This window comes from Lagopus muta, chromosome Z (assembly GCF_023343835.1).
Source record: "Lagopus muta isolate bLagMut1 chromosome Z, bLagMut1 primary, whole genome shotgun sequence".
Lineage (NCBI taxonomy): Eukaryota > Metazoa > Chordata > Aves > Galliformes > Phasianidae > Lagopus > Lagopus muta.
Window position 1 is genome coordinate 53,003,964 of NC_064472.1, and position 22,490 is coordinate 53,026,453.

Below are 22,490 nucleotides of genomic sequence, written 5' to 3' on the forward strand. Positions count from 1 at the left end.
AATAATTAAGCATTTTTTTCTGGACCTGTTCTCTAATTCTTCTTCATGTGAGTAGTCTTAACCAGAAGAAGCTGGCTCACTTTCATTAGTGGGGTTGACTGCTGGTGCGTGTAATGACTCCAGAGGGGCTTGGAGTGTTGGAGTGGGGGAGTTTACTCTGTGCTCTTTGTACTGTTCTTCACCACTCTTAGAAGTCTGTAACACCTGAAAACTTGAATCTTAAAATCTCCTCCTTACTGGCAAGGGTTTACATTCTTTTGTTTGAACTATACTGAACAACATTAATTACAGAGGGGAAGCAGAGCGTGATGAAAAGATGTGGAAGCTGTAGGCAACATTTTTAACATCAAGGTCCAGAAATGTGGCTTATTTGCTTTACAGTCATATGGCCAGGCACTGCCTTCTTCATTTTCTGAGGTATGAAGAATAAGAATATGCATTTGTCCGTCTTTTCAGAGCCTGCTTTTTAATGTTAAATGTATTTCTGTCTTATGAGCAAATCCTGGCTTGTCCCTGAAATCTGCGTACAGGAGTCTGTGCAGACTAGAGAGCTTCAACAACAGGAAGGAGATACCTGTGTGTGATTTAAAACTGGGCATCCAGCTGTCAGGCCATAATAGAGATCCTTCTGTGCTCTCGTGTCTCCCCTTCAAGGCTTTGTTGGTAGTACAGCATACTCTCACGGTGAGGGTTTATTCTTACTGAACTGCAAAAAACTGACAGGATTTTATCTAAATAAGTTTATAAAGCGAAGCGAAGCAATATTTTCTTTTTGGCTTGTAGAAAAGAAATGATGTTAAAAGTGGAAATCAGTTTGGTAAAAGACTGGAAAGCCTAGGGGTGCGATTTCTTTCTTTTTTTAGAAAGGCCCCACTGATGACAAGCAGAGGAGATGTAGGTTTTGCTACAGTTCTGCTGCATAGGCTGCAAAGAGCTGTTGATGTTTGTTTCGGAGGTCCAGTATTGACATAAAAGGTCACAGCTTCACTCTGGTCTTTCAGTAGATTGTGGGCTAAGGTCTTATCTTAGTCTGTGTGGTAGAGAGGAAAAGCTCTGTTTTTCCTGAAGATTCAAAGTGTGGATCTTTGGATTTTGGTGAGCAGGGTGTTACTCACTGTGCAGTAAATACACTGGGAGGAGCACAGATTGTGGATTGCCACTTGCTGGGGATGTTTGTGGCTCGGTGTGAGAAAACAGGACGGAGTGGTGAGCAGCGGGATGCACAGTTACTTGTTTTGAATTCTGTGAACACCTCAGCACAGTAAAGATGTAGCACTGGGATGGTGAGCACAAACTGCTGAGCTTTGCAAAAATAGTAATTGTCATTTCTCATTTAGATGCACATTTTGCAGAGGTAAGTTAGACTGCAGCTTCCTAGAATAACTGATATTTCCTGGTTCCTCAGATTACAGAATCACAGAATCACAGAATTGTAGGGGTTGGAAGGGACCTCCAGAGATCATCGAGTCCAACCCCCCTGCCAAAGCAGGTTCCCTACACCAGGTCGCACAGGTAGGCATCCAGGCAGGTCTTGAACATCTCCAGAGAAGGAGACTCCACCACCTCCCTGGGCAGCCTGTTCCAGTGCTCCGTCCCCTCACTGTAAAGAAGTTCTTGCGCATGTTTGTGCGGAACTTCCTATGCTCCAGTTTCTGGCCGTTTCCCCTTGTCCTGTCTCCACTCACCACTGAAAAGAGTCCGGCCTCGCCATTCTGCCCCCCACACCTTAGATATTTATAGACCTGGATCAGGTCCCTTCTCAGTCTCCTTTTCTCAAGGCTGAACAGACCCAGTTCACTCAGCCTTTCCTCATAGGGGAGATGCTCCAGGCCCTTCACCATCTTCGTGGCCCTCCGCTGGACTCTTTCCAAGAGATCCCTGTCTTTTTTGTACTGGGGAGCCCAGAACTGGACGCAGTACTCCAGATGAGGTCTTACCAGGGCAGAGTAGAGGGGGAGGATCACCTCCTTTGACCTGCTGGACACACTCTTTTTAATGCACCCCAGGATGCCATTGGCCTTTTTGGCCACAAGGGCACACTGCTGGCTCATGGCCAACCTGTCGTCCACCAGGACACCCAGGTCCCTTTCCGCAGAGCTCCCCTCCAGCAGCTCATCCCCCAACCTGTACTGGTGCATGCAATTATTCCTCCCCAGATGCAAGACTCTACACTTGCTTTTGTTAAACCTCATCCGGTTTTTTTCTGCCCAGCTCTCCAGCCTATCCAATTACGTCTTTGTAGAAGTGTTTAACGACAGCAAAATATCCACCCTCGACTGCAGATTTTGTATATATGGTAGCAGTACTTCTGAAAGTATATTGACATACATGTATCGATAAGAAGGTGACAAACTGGACAGTGGAGTCCTTGCTAGAACCAAGATCTAGGGGTAGTTATTTCCCAGCTTTTTTTTCACGTCTGAATTTTTTAGCTGTCAGTTACTGACACTGCAGTTGCATGTTGAAAGAAGCTTCCTCCAAGAATTTTTCCCAGTATTGTTTTGCTATTCTTGGGATTTTGTTGCTTTCTAAAGGAAAATACTTGTGTAATTCCATCTTACACTGTATTACTTTCTTTCTCTCCTTCTTGTGTATGTTTTTAAAAGAATATCTTAAATATTTAAACCATTTTTCTTGACGTTTATATTAATTACAGAAAATAGCACTTATTTCAGAAGTATGGTTGATTATCTGTTACTTTGCTGTCCTTTCCCAAAGATCTGTAGATACTACTACAAAACTTCAACTGTCCCATGTCTGCTTAAAACTGACATAATATCAATTATAATAAAATGGGTGTGCAAACTCAGGAATGTTGATTTTGGAAAAGAGGTGCTTTTCCTGTTCCAGCATAAGGAAAATGAGAATGTGCTTAGAATGGACATGACAGCAGTGCTGGTGGAAACTGGAATTTTGCTAAAAGCTACAAAGCCCACATAGGCTGCTGCATTAAACATGTCCTTTTTTTTTTTTTTTCTTCTTTTTTTCTCTTTCTTCTTTATTTTCTCTCTTTAATTTAGAGCTACTCTCCACTCACTTTTTAGTTGCCATATGTATATGAAGTTGCCTAATCAATCACAGGAGTTTGTTTGATGGAAAGTCTTGCATCACAGCACTTGGTCAGTAATAGTCATGTGGGACCAGTAGAATAGTTGTAAGAATTAAACTTGAAAATGGAAGCTGTCAGCTCTATGAAAACATTCAAGGCTTCATAATGCATTTAGCATAAGTATTCAAGAACCTTTTAAACTAAACAATTCTTCTTCAGTGCTACATATCAAAATAAATTTTATAAAAATCCTTGTTTCGTTTGGTGACCACAGAATCTTATGGGGATTTGTCTCAACTTCTTTGAGTTACCTATGACTTAAAATGTTTAAAAGACTTCAGTGTTCATTATTTATATAAATCATAAGCCTAATTAAGGACTTGACATACAAATTTTCTTGAATTAAAAAAAAAAAAGGGAAGTGGAGAGGAGTTGGCTCAGACGTTACTATTCAGGCTTTGGTTTATATGAACATCTTAGTCTAAATAGCTGTACTGCCCATAGATTATTTTTTCCAAGAGAAATTAATGGCTTTGCCAAGCCTCTTTCATTTTCCAAGAGACTAGCTCTAATTTCTAGCCAACAATCTTTTTTCCGCAACTTGTTGGATGTCACCTTCAGAAAAAATGCTTTTTATTTATATCAAGCCTGAATCAGTACAATTCATCTAACTTCGTTACCTTTGAAACCTCCCTTATGGTGATCCCTTGTTGTTGGCAGCTACATATTACTGCAGAAAAGAACAATTTTCCATGGTAGGATGATTAAATTATTGGAGGAAAAACAATTTTAGATAATCTTTAGTGAAACAAACTTATGTACTTTTGTAACGTTTCATCTTTTTGCATAGTCTGAGTTAAAATGGTGGAATTCAATAGGAAGGGTAGTGCTTGCATATCCATACATTATAGGCTTGTGGTCTGAACTCGAGTGCTGCCATGAGTACTGTCATCCATTTCATACTTGGATGAAAATTTAATCAAGGAAAAAGTAATGCTGTCCCATTTTTTCATAAAGACAGAGGTCTGGACAGTGCTGTCATTTGCGTAGGTTCACTGAGAGAATGGGGGGTGCACTGTGCCCTACCATTATGGTAAAGACACAGATTGTGTTATTTGTCACTGCAGGAGATGAAGTACACCTTTAATTTTCAAAATGTGTAGGTTCATGTTGCAAATGAAAAAATTCTGAGACTGAAAAATCTCATCAGTATTCAAGGAGCAGATGCTGCAACAAGTAGCAAAAATAAATCGCTGGTTTTTGGAGACTTGGGAATGTTAGTGGAGCTTATGGGAAAGTTATCCACAGCATCCTACCAGAGCTGCAATACGGGCAGTTGCAGCTGCAGCATGATTTGGGTTGGAGCATCATCTGAAGGCATGAGTTTAACTTCTGATCTTTGCCAAAATGGGCCTGGTCTGCTCACCTGGATGTCACTCACTGTGCTGCTATTTTGTGTCAAAGTGGAATAACATGCTTTACAACACAAATGGCAGATAACTACCTTCCAGCATTCTAAGCCTAGGTTCTTGAGTATTAGGTTGTTTATCTAACAATGCTGATGTATGAAATAGATTTTTGGGGTATCTGTAATTTTGAGGTAATCACATTTACTATATTTGAGTTTTTATTTGAAGTGAATGCTGGAGTTATTTATTTTCTGATCTCTTGATATTTTCTAGATCACATCTGTGAGAGAAAGGGTCAGTGTGAAGTCATTTTGAGGGGCAGACATAGTGCATAAGGAAGTAAAACAGGTTTCCCTAATACTAGGATTTTGTTTTCTAATTGACAAAGTTGGGACACTTATTTATAAGTATTTTTTTCACTCTTTGTGATTTGGACTGATCAACTTGCTTAATGTTTCTGGTTTGTTTGAGTTACTGAAGTATCAGTATTCCAGATAGCTTATAGTTGAAATTATTTACATCCAGGCAATTTACCTCCTCATTTAGTTATGGTTTTATGGAGTTTTGTTTAAGTAAAAATGATGGAAGAGTCTTCACAGTATCTTCCTGCTAATCTTTCTAGATGCAAAGTGAAGTATAGGATTTATTTTAATATGTTGCTCCAGTACTACAGACTTCCAGTCTTACAGGGCTTTTATGTATGTGGGGTTTATATGGGTGCAGGCCATTGCAGCTGCACTTCCATTAGTACTGTTGGACTTCACATGACATTTTGATCTTAGAAACTTATTTCACTCTGTGAGAAGAAACTTGCAGGTTTTCTTCTTCCATATAACATGTAAGGGACATTCCAGCACATTAGATACCTTTTTCCTCTCGTTTTTCTTTCTGTCTCACTTTTTTTAACTCTCCAATTACTTGAGAAGAATTTCGTGGGCAGCAGTAGTTGGGTAGCACAGCATGAAATTGTGGAGATAAAGTGTGATAATGTTAATATGGAAATAGGATACCTATATGTGTATCAAAATATTTTAGGTTTTTGTCCTGAATAACAACAAGTGGTAGTTGGGATATTAAACGTTGTGTTTTAGGCCTCAAGCTGGTGTGTGCTAGACACCTGGAGAAAATACAGTGTGGCGGACAGATTATCCCATGTCAATTTACGGCAGGCTTCTACACTTCCACTTGAATCATCTGGTTCTAGCCAGAAGATAGAGGAAGAAAAACAAAGCAGATGGATATTGGACCATGTCCAATACTAGAATTATTACAATTCTAATCCTTGTGACAGGCTCCCTGTCAAATGGCTATTTTTTTTTTAATTACAAATTGAATTAGAAGTAACTTTTTTTTTCTTTTCCCAAAAAGGGATTGATGAAAAAGATTTCAAGAACACTGATTGTCTCATGTAGTCTGTGAATGCAGAAAATACACTTCCATTAAGGCGTAGATTTGGTACAGTTAAATTTAAAAGTCCAGTGTGCTATTTCCAGATCTTTTTTTTTTTTTCCCCTCAACATTCATGCCAAGAAAAAGTATGTCTTATTAAATTTAATGATTGTAAGAATTTTGATTGTTGATAAAGACCGTCATTCTTTAAGTCAGTGTGCATACTGAATACAACTGTCTGAGGTTAAAGAAAATGAGTAACACGTATGTGCTGAAAATCACTTTCTTTCACCAAGACAGTTACCCTTTCTAAGCAACAAATGATTTGTAACATATGTTCTAACATATGTTCTTTCTGGCAAAGCTATTCCAGCAACAGTGTTGGGGAAAGAGCTAATGAAGAAACGCCTAAAAATAAAACAATATGAAACGGATGATTGATTTACAAATTCTGGAATTTGAAGATCAGATGAACCATTAAAGTTATCTGTCTGATTGGCTGTGTAAGGAAGACCGTAGTCTATTGTAGGGTAAATTGGGAATCAAATCCACAGATTCATTTGAAACTATGAAGTATCTTCAGACTTGCCTCTTGTCTTAATGTATTTGCTTCTCTTAAGTAAGTCTTTGCTATGTTACCAAGTATCTTTATATAAACAGCTGTACATTACTCTCAATCCAAGCATTCTTTCCTTCCCTTTATATTGTGAAACCTTATGTCTGCCGTCTTCTTAGATTTGAGGGCCAGCCATTGCTCAGATCTTGCTAAAGATCTTTGGACTTCATTTTGGATAATCTGAATGCATTAAGATGTTTAAAATGAATGTATTTTTAGTGGATACGAATTATATTATTTTTAAATATTAGTATTAATATAAACTATATTTCTGAAGCTTCTCACTACTCTTCTGACTCATTGCATAATAGGTAAGTCACTCCAAAAATAATGCCTCCTATTTATTTGTGTGGAAACTACTACAAAGATCACAATAACACTACGTGACAGAGAAAATTCTCTGCTACAGAACACTAGTTTTCAACTCAATCACCACCATTAGCTATGCATTTTCACCACTGATGAATAAGAGGTAATTCTACAATCAGAGGGCAGTGAGGCCCTGGCACAGCTGCCCAGAGAAGCTGTGGTGCCCCATCCCTGGAGGCGCTCAAGACCAGCTTGGATGGGGTCCTGGGCAGCTGAGCTGGTGGGGGGCAGCCCTGTCTAGGCATGGGCCTGGGGGGCCTTTAAGTGTCCTTCCAGCCCAAACCATTCTGTGATTCAATGAAATGTACTTCACACCTCAAGTTAAAGCTCAGAATTTAATCTTGTCTGAATGAATTACAAATTTCACATGGATGATTTGGGGGCAGCATATTTCTGTAGATCTCCAATCCTTAATAATAAAAATGCAAATTTTCTAAAATTTCTACTCCTACTGTAATTGTTACGTTTTATCTGATGTTGGTCCTCTGTAAAAGTATACTTTGAAGAACAAGTGCTATAAAAGAGGAATGCTTTCACGCAGTATTACTTCTGAGTAGGAATTCCAAAATAAGTTTGGATGTCAAGATTAAGAAATCTAAAATTTTGGAAATATGGAGATAAATAATTAATCCTTATTTGATTGCATTATAAAGGCCACTCCCCCAGGAAGAACTGGACACCAGTTGGGTGAATTGAGTTAGTAATACCTGACCAGCTGTCGTGTTTAAGATACCCTGAGAATGTATCCATGCCCATCAGGACTTGTATAGAGTTTCATAGTTTTGAAAAGCTCATTCAATCTGAATTTTGAGGAAAGTTTCACTCTTTATTGATCTGATATCACGTGGACAAAAGTTCTGTAATGTGCAGATTGTAGTCTGGTAGTCAGCTGTCAGTACATAGAGTAGACCATGGGCATTCCCAGAGTCTGCCTATTATTTGTACTTCAGTAACTAAGGAGAAGATAAAATGAGTTAAGTCTTTTTAATCATTTGTATTACAGCAGTATTAACAGTGTATATAACTTACTTGACACTAGAATAAGAGTCTGCTCAGTTAGTCTGAACAGTTAGTAGTAAAATTTTTTCTACACATATGAAGCTCATTACTTTCTCTGTGTGACATAGCGAATGCTTTTACAGATGATATTAGGCCATAAATTATAATACAGCCAATTGCTAAAGAACACAGTACTGATTTCCGAGAATGAAATAGTGTTGTCATTGAGTTCAATAGCTAAATTCCCATTTGCTTTCACTGGGACCAGGATTTAATTCCATTTATTTCAGTTCTTGAATTCTGAACAGTTCTGTTTTTCTTCTGATAGCAGTCTGACTATTGCTGATGATTTGCAGGTTAAATATGGTCTAACACATATTTCTCAATCTTTATGACACCTGAGTAAACTTTATATGAATGAAATATATAGTCATAGTCTTTGGCAGGGTCTTCCTTACACTTACCTCTTAAATGAAATCCAGGCAAGATTTCGTGAGTTTATGGAATTTGATAGTTGGAGTTTGTGTTTTAAGTATTTGTCATTCTCATATGAAGCTCTTGCTTGATGAAATCGCTATTTTCTCTCAGTCATCAAGTTCTGATTTAGCTATCTCTAATTTGGCAGGGGCCTTGGAGTTAATTAAACTGAGATTGCTTTGAAGCAGCCTGTGTTCCAGTATGCTGGAAGAAAGATCACTGAAACCAAACTATAACAAATAGGATTTTCTTTCTGTAATGAACATTTTTTGTGGATGCTCCTCCCTGGAAGCATTCAAGGCCAGGCTGGATGGGTCTGTGAGCAACCTGGTCTGGTGGGAAGTGTCTCTGTATATAGCAGGGGATTGGAGCTAGATGGTCTTAAAGGTCCCTTCCAACCCAAAGTGTTTTATGATTCTATGATTTTATTTAAAGTATTGTTTTGGTTACTTGATGGACATGAAGTGCATAAGTCTGAAAACAATATTCTAATGAAAGTCAGGAAACATTCAAATTCACAATCTGGTTGGGACAGTTAAGATATTTTCATATTGTTTAGTACTCATGTAATGTCTGTTATTATACATTTTTCTTACAGATACTTATATGCATGCTTACCTTTGTTAATGTGAAGAACACAGTTGAAAATATTTTCCATTGTGCATAAATAACTATCACAGAATCTTTCCCAAAGAGATAATCTGAATGAACCTAATCAAAGACAGGGAGCAGAACATCTATTTCTCCTTGAGCTAGCTTTTACTTTAAAAGACTTACTTTTTAGTCCAAGGAAAATTTAATATGAGGTATGTTAGAAGGACAGTTTTCTCCTTTTGCAAGCATGTAGAAACTCAGATTTTTATTTTTCAGGATGAATCTAGCAGGCATCAACTATAACTTGCTTCTGAGCCCAGTTGCACACCAGTCAAAGAGCAGGAGGCAGTATGTGACTTATACATCATATATGGAATCTCTTTTTAATAGGGAAAAAAGCATCAGAACGGGACAGGATAACACAGAGATCATATCCCCACTGCTATGCCTTTTTTCACGTGACTGTGTCCTGTGGAAGATTTGCACTTTCTTATCCCCTCCCCTTACCCCTTTCCTCCCCCCCCTTAAAGTTTCCATAAGGATATGAAATCTGAGTCAAAGCAACCATCTGTTTCTCATTTGTTCCTAGAGAATTTGAACTAATTGTTCCCAGTTTGTGTTTCCTCATAAGGTCAGAAAAATCCTTCTTTATATACAGGTTGAACCCAAATAACTAAATCATTTACAGGAATTTGATCTGGAGTATATTTTCATACTCTTTGTATGCTGCGTTCAGTGTGCTCAATATGGCTTGAATAGGCTGTGTTAGTTCATGTTATTCCTCTGAAAGTGAGTGGCATTGATTAGTGCTCTGCATGTTGCACTTTTTTGCATTAAGCATTCCATCAGGAATGTTGATTCTGTGGCAGTCTTTGTCACAGCCCTGATCAAAGTGAAGCAAACAAATTTGTGGCTTTTATGGTCTGGAGCTTCTTCCCATCAACCAGCATGAATTTACTTAGGAGCAGGTCTTGTTTGCCTTATGTTTTCCCATGTTTGTTAGCTTGTTTGTTTCAAAAAACCTTTTACTTACGGATTTTACTGATTTTAATGATTAAGCTGCCTTTCATTACACCGATCAGAAAGAAGGACACTGAAAGGTAAGGTAACATTGCAGAAATGATTGCATTCAGTGGAATAGGTCATGCTACTTCTGTGAGCAGAAGCTGATGTAAATTTCGATGTCCTCCTGCCTTTTCTTAGTACAGGTGTTTATTTTGTTAAAAACAGATTCCTGCTTTATTTACTAGCACACTGCCTCATGTAATACAGTGATGTTTCTTCTTTTCCAGATTACAGAACAGGTCCTTGTTTCACACAAGTTAATAATCAGATGTGTCAAGGCCAGCTAACTGGAATAGTTTGCACGAAAACCCTCTGTTGTGCAACCATTGGGCGTGCATGGGGTCACCCCTGTGAAATGTGCCCTGCTCAGCCTCAGCCATGTCGTCGTGGTTTCATCCCTAATATTCGCACTGGTGCATGTCAAGGTAAGCCTTCTGGTATAAACTGTGCATGACTATTGTATTGCTGATAGGCATCTGGAAAGCTCTGCATCCACTTAAATGAGATCCCTGTTTTCTGTGTGTGTGCATGTTCTGAATCTTACTTTTAACAAGATCCTGTATGCTCTATTTCTTCTAGAGTTTATTGAGTGTACTTATAGAACAAATCTCACATGCTTAGAAAAAAAAGATGAATACCAGTCAAAGAGCCATAAATGTAGAGCCTGAGAAGGTCAGAATGTCTGTAGAATGCAGCAGTCAGCTACTGCAGTAGTGCACCAGTTAGGCAACAGGAGTTGCTTTTGCCCCTAAATAATATGTACATCATTCATTCTATTGAAAAATTCACTGGTCTTGCTACTGAATACTTTTCATTTTCAAAAGTATGAACGATTCTTACATAGGATTTTTTTAATCCCAGCATTTATATAAAGCATATATAAAGTCCTGTTGTGTAACCTAAGTAGATTAATCATCTGAGGTGCCTAGAGGAAGGATGGAGAGGAATGTTTTATCAGGGAGTATAGCGTTAGGACAAGGGGGAGTGGCTTTGGACTAAAAGAGGGGAGATTTAAGTTAGATGTTAGCAAAAATTCTTTACTCAGAGGGCGGTGAGGCCCTGGCACAGCTGCCCAGAGAAGCTGTGGTGCCCCATCCCTGGAGGCGCTCAGGGCCAGCTTGGATGAGGCCCTCGGCAGCTGAGCTGGTGGGGGGCAGCCCTGCCTGTGGCAGGGTTGGGGCTGAGTCGACTTTAAGGTTCTTTCGAACCCAGGCGATTCTTCAGTTCTCTGTGACTCTTCTGTTATTTGTGCGGTGCTAGGAAAATGCACTAGTAAGGAAAGACTTTAGTCTTCTGTTTTCAAATTAATATGATGTAGTCTGAGAAATGGGAAAACTTTCTTAGCTTATTCAGTGTCTCTTTCGGTGATGGTAAGAAACTGATCACTCCTTCTTGTAGATTTTCACTGTAATCCACTTATCCTGAAAAATAAGCATTCAATTACTCTGTTGCTGTTGATGGATTATAGAACAAACTGTACAAACAATGCAGTAATAATGATCATCTTAAGGAGAATATACTGCTCTTGTATTAAATAAAGTTTAGTTCACTCAATCTATTCATAGATTCTGTCATTAGTCATTATGTCATTCATAGATGCAGTCATTGTCTTAGAATCTTCCTAAGGAACAGTGGAAACCATGTGGGCAGAGACATTTGAATATATTGAATGTATTTCATTTTGTATAACTCAGACCTAAGACACATCAGCAAACGCTTGGTTGAGTTCTTATTCTTAAGGACACTTCTATAAGAGTTCTGTCGTTTAATAGTGCAGATCAAGTTTAGCATTAAGACTTGAAGTCATGTACTGTAAATCAGCTTGATTTCATTGAGTTCTGATTGCAATCCATACTGTGCATTGATTTCATTGTTGCTTTCCCCTGTTACATCTTAGTTCAGTGGCTTAAAATTGTATAAGTGTAAATGATAAGCAACTTAGCTCTTGTGTAGGAACTCTAGGTAAGAGTCTCTGCTAACCCAAGTTGAAAAAAGGAGAGAAAATTGAGATGGTGTAAAATTTTTAATTATTTCATATTAAAACTAGATAAAGCTTTTTTTTTTTTTTGTGTGTGTGTGTGTGTGAGAGAGAGAGAGACAGAGAGAGACAGAGAGAGACAGAGTGAATTTTTCTTCACAAAGAGTTACGATTGACCTGAAACTAAAATTTGGGCTACTAGTTCAGATTCCTTTGTGGAAATCCTCTGGAATTGTCTTTCCAAGGCATTTATTTTATTTAAAATACTAAGATTGCTTTTAGGCAGCAATAAATCCCTTCATTTTTCTTCATTTCAAATGTTTTCATTTCTGTTTTCTGTATTTACACTGCTTAAAGCATCCACATTCTACAGAGGAGAAATACTCAACTGCACTTTTCCTTAAATGTCAGAAATAGGCCTCTGTCTGCTTTTAACTGCTTATGCTATACTTTTCATCTTGAATTGATTAGTATATTTTAGACATTCTTTTCATAACAACGTCATAAACAGAAACACTGTACTGAAGGCATGCATGTTGGTTGCTGCCTCAAAGTCAAACTCCATTGTGTGATGAATATGCTGGCCAGATATAACAAACTCTTAAAGCTTCTGTGCCAAACTAAGCCCAGCATGGCTTCTGGGACTTCATTTAAATTGTTTGAGAGATCTATAGAATTCTTCAGCACCCATGTCCGTAAGACTGTGTTTTCTTTTTCTGCCAGTTTATTGTGTGTGGCAGAAATGTTTAACTTACTCAGTTAACGTAATTGCTGAGTTCCACTGGGAGGTATAAAAACGATGTGGTAGTCTACTGTGTGATGAATGAACAAAGGGAGCTTAAACAGCCATTTTTGTTACATTTTTGGCATATTACTACTGTACAGGAAGATCTCATTGTATTTATGTCAGCAGGAGTTAGTGCGTGATGTTACTAGATAATGGTAAGGCACAAGGAGACGATCAAAAGGTAGGTTTTCTGTGTGGGAAAAGAAGGACAAAGGATTTCTTTGTTCCACAAAATCATTACCTCGTTTATCCAACAGTTAAGACAGTCTTTTGCAAGCTCAGAGTTTTAGTAATTGCCATTATGTTTGCCATCTGGTCATTCTTTTCTGGATATCATACTGCACTAATGGACGAGGAGAGAGAGCACACCACTTGCTGTTACAGAGATTGCTTACTTTCCAAACTCCATGTTGGGATTCATAATCTGTAGATATAAATTGCAGATTTTTGCTGCAGTTATATGTGACAACTGGAAGAGAGCCTGACACAGGAAGGCAAGCAGAAATTTTAATCCAAGATAGGAAGAAAAAGGGCTGTATATCTGTGAGTTATGCATAGATGAAAACCTCAATAATGGTAAAAAGTATAATTGCAAAAATAAACTGTGAAGAATAAGAGAGTCAAAATAGAGCAAAAGTGGATTTCTAGCCATTCAAAAAACAGCTGTACTCCAACCACAATAACTGCTATCTGAGAGTGCCTCATTCAGTGAAATATAAGCTGAATTTGAGCCATCAGTGTGCACTTGCAGCCCAGAAGGCCGACTGTGTCATGGGCTGCCTTTACACAGGGGTGGCAGCAGATAAGGGAATGGATTGTCCCCTGCCCTTGCAAGGGTCTGTCTGGACTATTGTGTGCAGGCCTGGGGCCCCCAGCAAGAAAGATATGGAGCTGTTGCAGCAGATCTAGAGGAGGCCACAAAAGTGACAAGAGGGCCGGAGCAGCTTTCCTACAGAGAAAGAGTGAGGAAGATGGGCTTGTTTAGTATGGAGAAGACTCTGGGAAGACCTCATTGTAGCCTTCCAGTACTCAGAGGGAGCTTAATAACAAGAGGGAAATTTTTTACATGATGTGGTAGTGATAGGAGAAGGGAGAATGGTTTTAAACTAGAAGAGGGGAGATTTAGCGTAGAAGTTAGGAGGAAATTCTTTACTCAGAGGACAGTGAGGCTCTGGTGCGGGCTGCCCAAAGAAGCTGTGGGTGTCCCATCGCTGGAGCTTGGATGGGGCCCTGTGTAGCCTGGTCTGGTTTGTCACAATACAATACTAGACCAGACTTACCCAGTAACTACATAGCTCGCTCTAAAAGTAATGCCTCCTGTTTATTTCATCAGAACCTGCACAATCTTCAAACTGGTATGGGGCCTGGAGTTATTGCATTGCAGCTGAAAGGTTTGCTTCTTTTCTGGCCTGATTCTCAAAGGTTGAGCCTTCCAGGTTAGTCAGCATTGTGATGGTGTGGTCAGAGTCAATGGTTTGTCTGAATTCTAGGAAATCCAGAAGGATCACTCCTTTCTTTTCTGTCTCAAAGGACAGTGCACATCACTTTACATCAAGAGGGCTACATCTAGAAGTTTTTCTTTGGTGAGGAATTCACATATGCTAACCCCATAGACTGCCGTTTTGGCTCCAGCTTGTAGTGATGATGTGGCATCTTATGACAGGCAGTGGTGTGATTCATGAATCTGTTACCTTCAGTATACTAGTTCAGTAGGTCCTGATAAACTTGTGAGTGGTGTTCTTTCTGTTCCTGTATGAGTAATCCTGGGACCTATCTGGCTCAAACTTTGTGATATTCAAACATTGCTGCTATCATTTCCAACACATTGAAGCCAACATTCACCTCAGTACACAGTTCCCTTTTCATATTCTGCCAATTTGTGCAGGTGAGCTAACGGAGACGCTCTTTCTTTTTTTTGTTGTAATGGCTTTGCGTGGCTATACAGAATGCAGCTGGTCTTTCACATTGCTCTCACTTCTGCTGAAACGCACCATCCACCCCATCACTGTGTTCACATCCACTGTTTGGTCTCCATAAACATACAGCATGTGTCAATGAATGTCAGAGACTGCCATTTTTCCCACATGGAGGAATTCAGTGCCACACCTTTGCTCTGTCTGCACATTCATGTCAGACACCATTCTGTCAGACCTCTGCTTCCATCTGTCACACAGCAACAACATGTAATAGGATATTGGTGGGAAGGTTCAACCTCTACTGCCATGCCATTGATGTTACAGGTCAACATAATAAAATAGGAGGCATTGCTTTCAAGAGCAGCCACCATGGTTTGAATGTTTGATGTTTTTTAAGTGAATGCTCACATGAACAGTTAGGCCAGCGTGGGAGTTTAGTATAAGCAATTCAAAATGAGTAGAACTGGCAACTCCAACTCCTAGTACTGGAAAAAGATCACAATTTCAGTAGGCATTTAATTAGCAGTCTGATAAGTTTAAACTATTGAAGTTGATCCTACTGTGTAGAGAATATGCACGTTACATATATCTTAGTGTATATCTAGTAGCACTTTTGCTGGAGTAGAATTTGAATAGATGGGTGGTAAAGCAGCCTGCCTTTGTATTCATTTTGTCTCTATCTTACTCATACATAAGTTACTATGGAAGTCTTCCTGACTGAATAATGCTCCATGGGATTAATTGTGCTCAAATAGTAATGTGCTTGTATACAACATTATGTTAGTACTGCTTCTTCAGTATTGCTATAGACAAATAAGTTAAAGAGATAAAACCAAAGGATCAAAGTTTTTTGCATTTTTTTTCTCCAGCAGTTTCTATTTGGCCTCTGCTTAAAATTTGGCCTCTGCTTAAAAATTGGTAATTGTAGTTGTTAAGAGATGCTCTTTCCCAGGAATTCAGGAAAGAACAACTCTGAGTGTTCCACTTGAAATATCTTACTGCCACTGCTACACAGCCTTAGTGTAATGGCAGACATACTATGTTGGATGTTTTTTCTGTTCCTCCTTGCATTCTTCAGCAATCCATTTCTCAGTTACACCCTGTGAATCCTGCAGGCAGTTGCCATTTACTGAGAAAACTCTCTGCAAAAGTTAAGTACCATTTTTCATTTGCCAAATATGATCAAACCTATGAAGACATGGAAAGTTCTTGCTTATCTGTAGCATATTGAACCTCTGTATACACTGAATCTAAAGAGTTTTATTCATCTGATTTTGCATTTATGGCAAAAAAATTATTGCTTTATTATTGTTGGGGTTTAAAAGTATGAGTAAAGCATAAATTAATAATGCAGAAACTCTTGTGTTGCTTAACCTGACTTGTCAGAAATATAAGAAGTAAATAAAAATTTTCTTGATTTCAAATTTGTTGCATTGTCAAAAAAAAAAAAAAAAATTGCTGATATCTTCAAGTGGTGTTTAGGAAGCAATTTATAAAATAAAGAAAGTAATAGCCCTTTTAAGAAAGTGGTTTGTCCTTTCAGGCTTTTTTCAGTTTTAAAATACTAATTGATTAACATCAGAAGATTACAGGCAAAAAATTATCTTTGCTTGTGGAGGGTGTGTATAGGTGTTACCTTTTAGCTAGTTAGAGTGTGTATACTTGTATACGTCAGCTACAGTTTTTAAGCTAACAGTGAAGTTATAGAATCACAGAATTGAATCAGAAGGGACTCTTAAACACACCTAGTCTCCAACTTCTCTACAGTGAAGAGGGACACATAGAGCTAGATCTAGATCAAATTGCTCTGTACACCATCCAGCCTGACCTTGAATGTCTCCAGGGATGGGGCGTCCACCACCACCCTGAGCAACCTATGCTGGTTCCTCACCACCTTTATTGTACAAAACTTCTTTATGTCCAATCTAAATCTCCCTTTTCTTTTTTAGTTTGAAACCACTTTTCCATTGATCTATTACAACAGACTCTGCTAAAGAGTCTGTAAAGACTGCCTTTTAGATGCTGAAAGGCTGACCCCTGGGAGACATCACTCATCATTGATCTCCATCTGGTCACTGAGCCATTGACAGCACTCTCAGCACAATCTCGCAACCAGTTCCTCATCCACTGAACAGTCCGCCCATCAAATCCGTATCTTTCCAATTTGGGAGAGAGGATTGTTGTAGGGGACAGTGTCAAAGGCAGATGACGTAAGTGGCTCATCTGTTGTCTGCTAATGCAGTTAAACAATCACTAAAAGCTGCTAGTTTGATCAGGCAGAATCTGTTCTTGGTGAAGCCATGCTGGTTTCCCACATCATCTTCTTCTCTTCCACATGCCTTAGAATAATTCCAGGAGGAATCCGCTCCATGATTTTCCCTGGCACAGAAGTGAGACTAACAGGTCTGCAGTTCCCTGTGTCATCCTTTCTACCCTTCTTAAAAATGGATGTGATGTTGCGTTTTTTTCCAAGACTTTACCTGACCACCATGGCTGTTCAGATACCATTGAGAATGATTTGGCATCTATGTCAGTCTGGTTCCCTCAGGACTCAGATGCATCTCATCGGGATCCAGTAGACTTACGAATGTTCAGGTTCTTCAGGTGGTCATGAACCTGACTTTTGTTGAGAGCAGGAGGGACATCACTCCCCAATTCTCAGCTTCCAAACCATCTGCTCAACTGCTGTGTGAAGAGCAGTTGCTGATGAAAAATGAGACAAAAGTGTTGCTGAATAATTCAGCCTCCTCCTTGCCCATTTTTACTAGCTTGCCCGTGTTGCTCACTAGGGGAGGTACATCCTCATGGACTTTTTTCCAGTTGATGTACCTATAGAATCATTTATTACTCTTGGCACCCCTTGTCCAGTCCAGTTGCAGGTGTGCCTTTGCCTTCCTGGTCCTGCAGCCTAGCATCGTCCTTATAATCTTTGTAGGGTACCTGTCCCTGTTTACACTGCCTGTATTTTTTTCTTAGTCTTAAGTTTGACCAGCAGGTCTCAAGTCAGCCACACTGGTCTCTTACCTTTCTTTCCTCACTTCCAGCGCCTGAGGATGGAGTGCTCCTGTGTCCTAAGGAAAGGTTCCTTGAAGGTCTTCCAGCTCTGCTCTGTTCCATTGTCCTTTTGGACAGACTTTCAGGGATTTTTGTTGACTAATTCACTGAAGAGCTGGCAGCTGGCTCTCTTAAAATTAAGCTTCCTAATCATATTCTTTGCCTGTCTGATATCTCTCCAGAGTTTGGCCACTACAGCCCACACAGTCTCCAGTCCTTATGTCACAAGTCAGTTCATTTGCACTGAAGGGCAACAGGTCCAGCACTGCAACCCTCCAGTCAATTATCTGACCTAGGAAGTTATTCTTGATACATTCCAAGAGCCTCCTGGGTGCTCTGTGGCTTTCCCTGATACTTTTCCAGCAGATGTCAGCAGGGTTGAAGTCCCCCAGCAGGAACAGAAGCCTGAGATCACAATGCTTTGCAGAACTGGAGGAGAGAGGCTTCGTCAGCAGGCTCTACTTGATCCTGTAGATCCTACAGGCCTGCAGTAGATCCTAACCATAAGCCTTGCTTTATTGCCTTGTTCACTAACTCTCACCCAGAGGTTCTCAGCTTGCTTGTGGCTATTATTCAGTGACAGCTCTTCACACTCTTATCTATTCCTTGCTTGATGTAGAGGGCAACGCTTCCTGCCCTACTTCCTCGCCTGTTGCTTCTGAACAGCTTGTGGCTGTCAGTGTCCACACTGCAGTCATGCGAATCATCACACAAGATTTCAGTGACAGTACACTCATTGTCTTTATGTTAAATATATTTAAAATAGTTAGTGCATAAGCCCTCAAAGATTAAGATTCAGATCAGCATAAAGAGGCAAGATAGCTGTTATGATTCAATGATTTTTCAGCTTCTCGTCATACATGATGAGACCACTTGCTTTTTATCAATGAACAAGTGTTACGCTTTGTAGCATAATTCAGACTGGCTTCTCGGACTCAGTAGAACTTGATGTTTATTTGTTCTTTTAACACCATATGATTAATACTGAAAGAAATAAATGGGATCGCTAAATCTTAAAATGTTGTTCTATTCAAGGCCTTTTCTCTTTTGGGAAATTACTCATTTCCTGCTCTTACTACCATTAATTTATTATTACTTGACATTCTTGACTTATGAAACTGTAGAAGATACACAGTGATTATTTTTAATCACTGATCTACTGACACAGTTGGATTAATTTAAGTAAGCATTAATAAATGACACAAGGCACACGCTTAACATGTGTCCTGAGTGCATTTTGAGGCCCAATAGTGAAAAGACAAACACTGTATTAGTTTCACTCTGATTGGAACTGCTGGGTGGGATGGGTGTTATCAAGTAATTAAGCTCTCATTCTGTCTAGACATAGATAAATCACATCCAGATTCGTTGAAGTATTTCACATGGGAAAAGTTTGCTTTCTGTCCAAATGAAATTGCACCATGCACATTGCTTCCACAAAGATAATATCTCCAGTGGAGTCCTTAATCTATTCATAATCTTTGCTGTGTTTGGACACTGTACTGTACTAAATCAGCACAGATTAAGAAACGAAATGCAAACGTACCTAAAAACAGCTCCAGGAGTAACAAAAACTGGGTTGTCGTCTGAGAAGGTAGCATGCACTTGAACAGGTGAGGCCCTATGGAAACCACGTGGCTCTCTTCTCTGTGACCTGGGAAGGACATTTGCCTTTACTTTGCTCAGTGGAAAATTAACAAGGTCCACAAGATCTTGGCTGAATAGCGCCTATTTTCTATTGACATCAGTAGTTTGATTTCTGTCCAGAAGGAATTATCACATCTAGTTGAACTGGGCAATGAGGTAGTCCATGTGTACAGATAGGAGTCCTTTCAAAACAAACATCTGTGTTTTGTAATGACCAGTATAAGGAATAATCTTAGGTCATGGGATACCAACTCTAAGTTGCATGTTACTTAAAAGCAGAGTAAGTCAAGTCTATACATGGAAAGTTTTGAGTTTAATGGAATCAAAACCAACATGCATGGAATGGAGAATCATAGTGTTGTTTTCCCTTACCCTATGGTGATGCTGGTGAGAAGAAATAGAGTGTGCTTTGTTCTGGTTACTATTAAAAGTAATTTCAGAGATGTCTGCCGTGATGTCACTCAGAGGGTGGTGACACACTGGAACAGGTTGCCCAAGGAGACTGTGGATGCCCCATCCCTGGAGGCATTCAAGGCCAGGCTGGATGTGGCTCTGGGCAGCCTGGTCTGCTGGTTGGCGACCCTGCACATAGCAGGGGGGTTGAAACTAGATGATCATCGTGGCCGTTGCAATTCAGGCCCTTCTATGATTCTATGATTATTTTTTTTAATCTTATGCCAAATATTCTTTCTTTTTTGTCTTTGTAGATGTTGATGAATGTCAGGCTATTCCTGGAGTCTGCCAAGGAGGAAACTGCATTAATACAGTAGGTTCCTATGAGTGCAAGTGTCCTGCTGGTCACAGGCAGAATGAGGCAACTCAAAAATGTGATGGTAAGTGGTGTGAGACAGCAAACCTAAAAAATGGTTAAATAAAGCATTGGAGCTCCTTGGTAACGGAAGAAGAGGTACTGAATATGCCTATTCAGATCAGACACTGTAAAGGTGCAGTGCCTTGTATCTTTTTTTTGGGTCACAGTATTGTCTGTTACTATTCTGCTGTTCGTATTTTGTGTTAAATGTTTTTTTCTCTCACGCTCGTTTGGGTAACTGCAGTGTTCATGCTGTTTCAAAATTTACAAGTGTTGGTAAAGAATGAATCTGTGAGCACTAAGTTGCAGTAGCTGAGTTATTTTGATTTTGTTTGTATTCTCAAAACTGCCCAGAATACTTTGATACAAGTAGTTATTGTCAGCTTACTGATCACAGCATGGAAACCAGATGTGGTAAGGAGCATAAGAAATTTCTTCTGTGTATGTTTTATTTTGAGGAGCCTAGGTAAGTAAAAAAGATGTAGAAAATTATTTGCAGGAGAAAAATCAAATGGACCATATTTAATAAACATAGTTTAATGATTACAGGCCATTTTTACTCAGTAAACATACTGATTCAATTGAAAGTAGATATTCTGTGTAGTATAAAATAAGGTAATAGAAAACTGTTGAGTATTTTTGTGTTTGATGAAGAATTTACTGGAAGAAATTAGTAATCTTAAACTTTAGTCATTGATCTCCAAATGACTCCAACCAAATAGGTAAATATATCATCATATTTATGTTACAGTGATAAACAGACTGCTTTTTCAAGGTGTTGGTTTGTGCTTGGGCAGCAATTCAAGTATGCTGCTTTGTTTCATTATGCTCCTGTTCTGTTACATACACGTGGTTTGTAGCTTATGTCTGAAGTCACATTTTTCTCTTTTTTTTTTTCCTGCACTACAGAATTCACAGAGACATTAAGTAATGTATTCAGTGTGAAAAGCTTGTTTTTTTATGTGAAAAGGTTGCAGCTGGTGTTATTGCAGGTAATACTGAGGAGCAGATAAAATAAATATCTACAGATATTTTTCTCTGATTCTGTCCTTATCTCACCTTTCAGTCATTTTGTTCTTGATGTTGGCCAGTTTGAATTTCTGCTCTATGCGCACTGATATTCCCATCCTGTGCTGTTTTTAGGGAAGCCTCTGTGTGTCTTCTCAAAGTCCCACGAGAAGCAGTTGGTGATACATAAAGCTGCAGCCTTAGAAATGAAGCTCTGAAGGCTTTTCTTGCCATGTTTGAGGAGAAATAAAAGCAGCTTGTGCATGCGTCTGTGCATATATATATATATATATATGTATACTTAGGTGTATGCAAGAGTGTGTGATAGGTATCGGGGAGTGCACAGAGACTTAGTGCTCTGCAGGAAGCAAAAAGGTTCACAGTGAAAGGAGCTCCGTCTGAGCCATGTTGGAAGTATGGGAATACCAAGAGCTTTACTGAGGTGCTGTAAAAAAGCTGCTGTTAGAATTGCTTGAATCTGTGTCACCCACTCTTAAAATGTGTAATTTCCCTTTTATTTCTGTATTGTGTTAACAGCAGCAGGGGAAGCAGCTGGCATTTTTGTGGTTTGTATCCCTCGCCATTACCCCCATAACATGCCTAACTGAAGCATTTCTGGTGAATTATAAATGAGGAAGCAGAGCATGGTGGCTAGCATTCTTATATGAATTGAAAATTGGGAAGAACCACTGTCTTTGAGGAATTGTTTCCTGTTTTTAAGCAGAAGAAGCTCTTTGCTAGTGCCATTAGCTGCTTTGTGTTGTCTTTTGTCTCCACTTTCTCAGATCAGAGAGTCTTTAAAAGCTCTTGCATATCAAAATGTGAGAAAAAGTCTATCAACACAGGCGCTGAAGTAATGCAACCCGACAAATGCTCCTCTTTGGAGTAGTGATGTTTTTAAGTCAATGCTGAAGATGTTGTAAAACTGTGGTAAATAAAAAAAAGTGTAACATGCGAGTCCCAATAATCCCACATTTATATGTTTTCTTAAAAGATCATTAGGGAGGCATATATTCACTATATAAAATTTATTGGAGTTGTAGATTATAATTTACTGACACTGACCTCTCAGAAGTTAATGACAATTCTACATCACTAAATAGGATTTAAAAAATTTCTGAAGTATACTAGAACAACTCCTATGAAGTTGTCCTATGAGGGCATGTAAGCCCTCACATGTATAAAAGAAACTAGATATCTTAGACTATTTGGTAAAATATGGTCTTTGAAGTTAATCCTCTTTGGGGGTCAGTATTACTACTTCTATTTATAAGCTCATCTATATTAGTGATTTATAATTTTTGACAGGCTGTTGTCAGTGA

The 22,490-nt window shown here is 39.1% G+C and overlaps 1 protein-coding gene across 3 annotated transcripts in view; it reads left to right on the plus strand.

The window, feature by feature from the left end:
* FBN2 (fibrillin 2) overlaps positions 1–22,490 on the plus strand; it is a 163,080-nt gene that overhangs the window by 28,709 nt on the left and 111,881 nt on the right. For all 3 annotated transcript variants that reach the window (XM_048931325.1, XM_048931326.1, XM_048931327.1), the window contains exons 6-7: positions 10,195–10,392; positions 20,057–20,182. In XM_048931325.1, the coding sequence (XP_048787282.1) occupies positions 10,195–10,392; positions 20,057–20,182 (324 nt within the window). The remainder of the gene's footprint in view (positions 1–10,194; positions 10,393–20,056; positions 20,183–22,490) is intronic.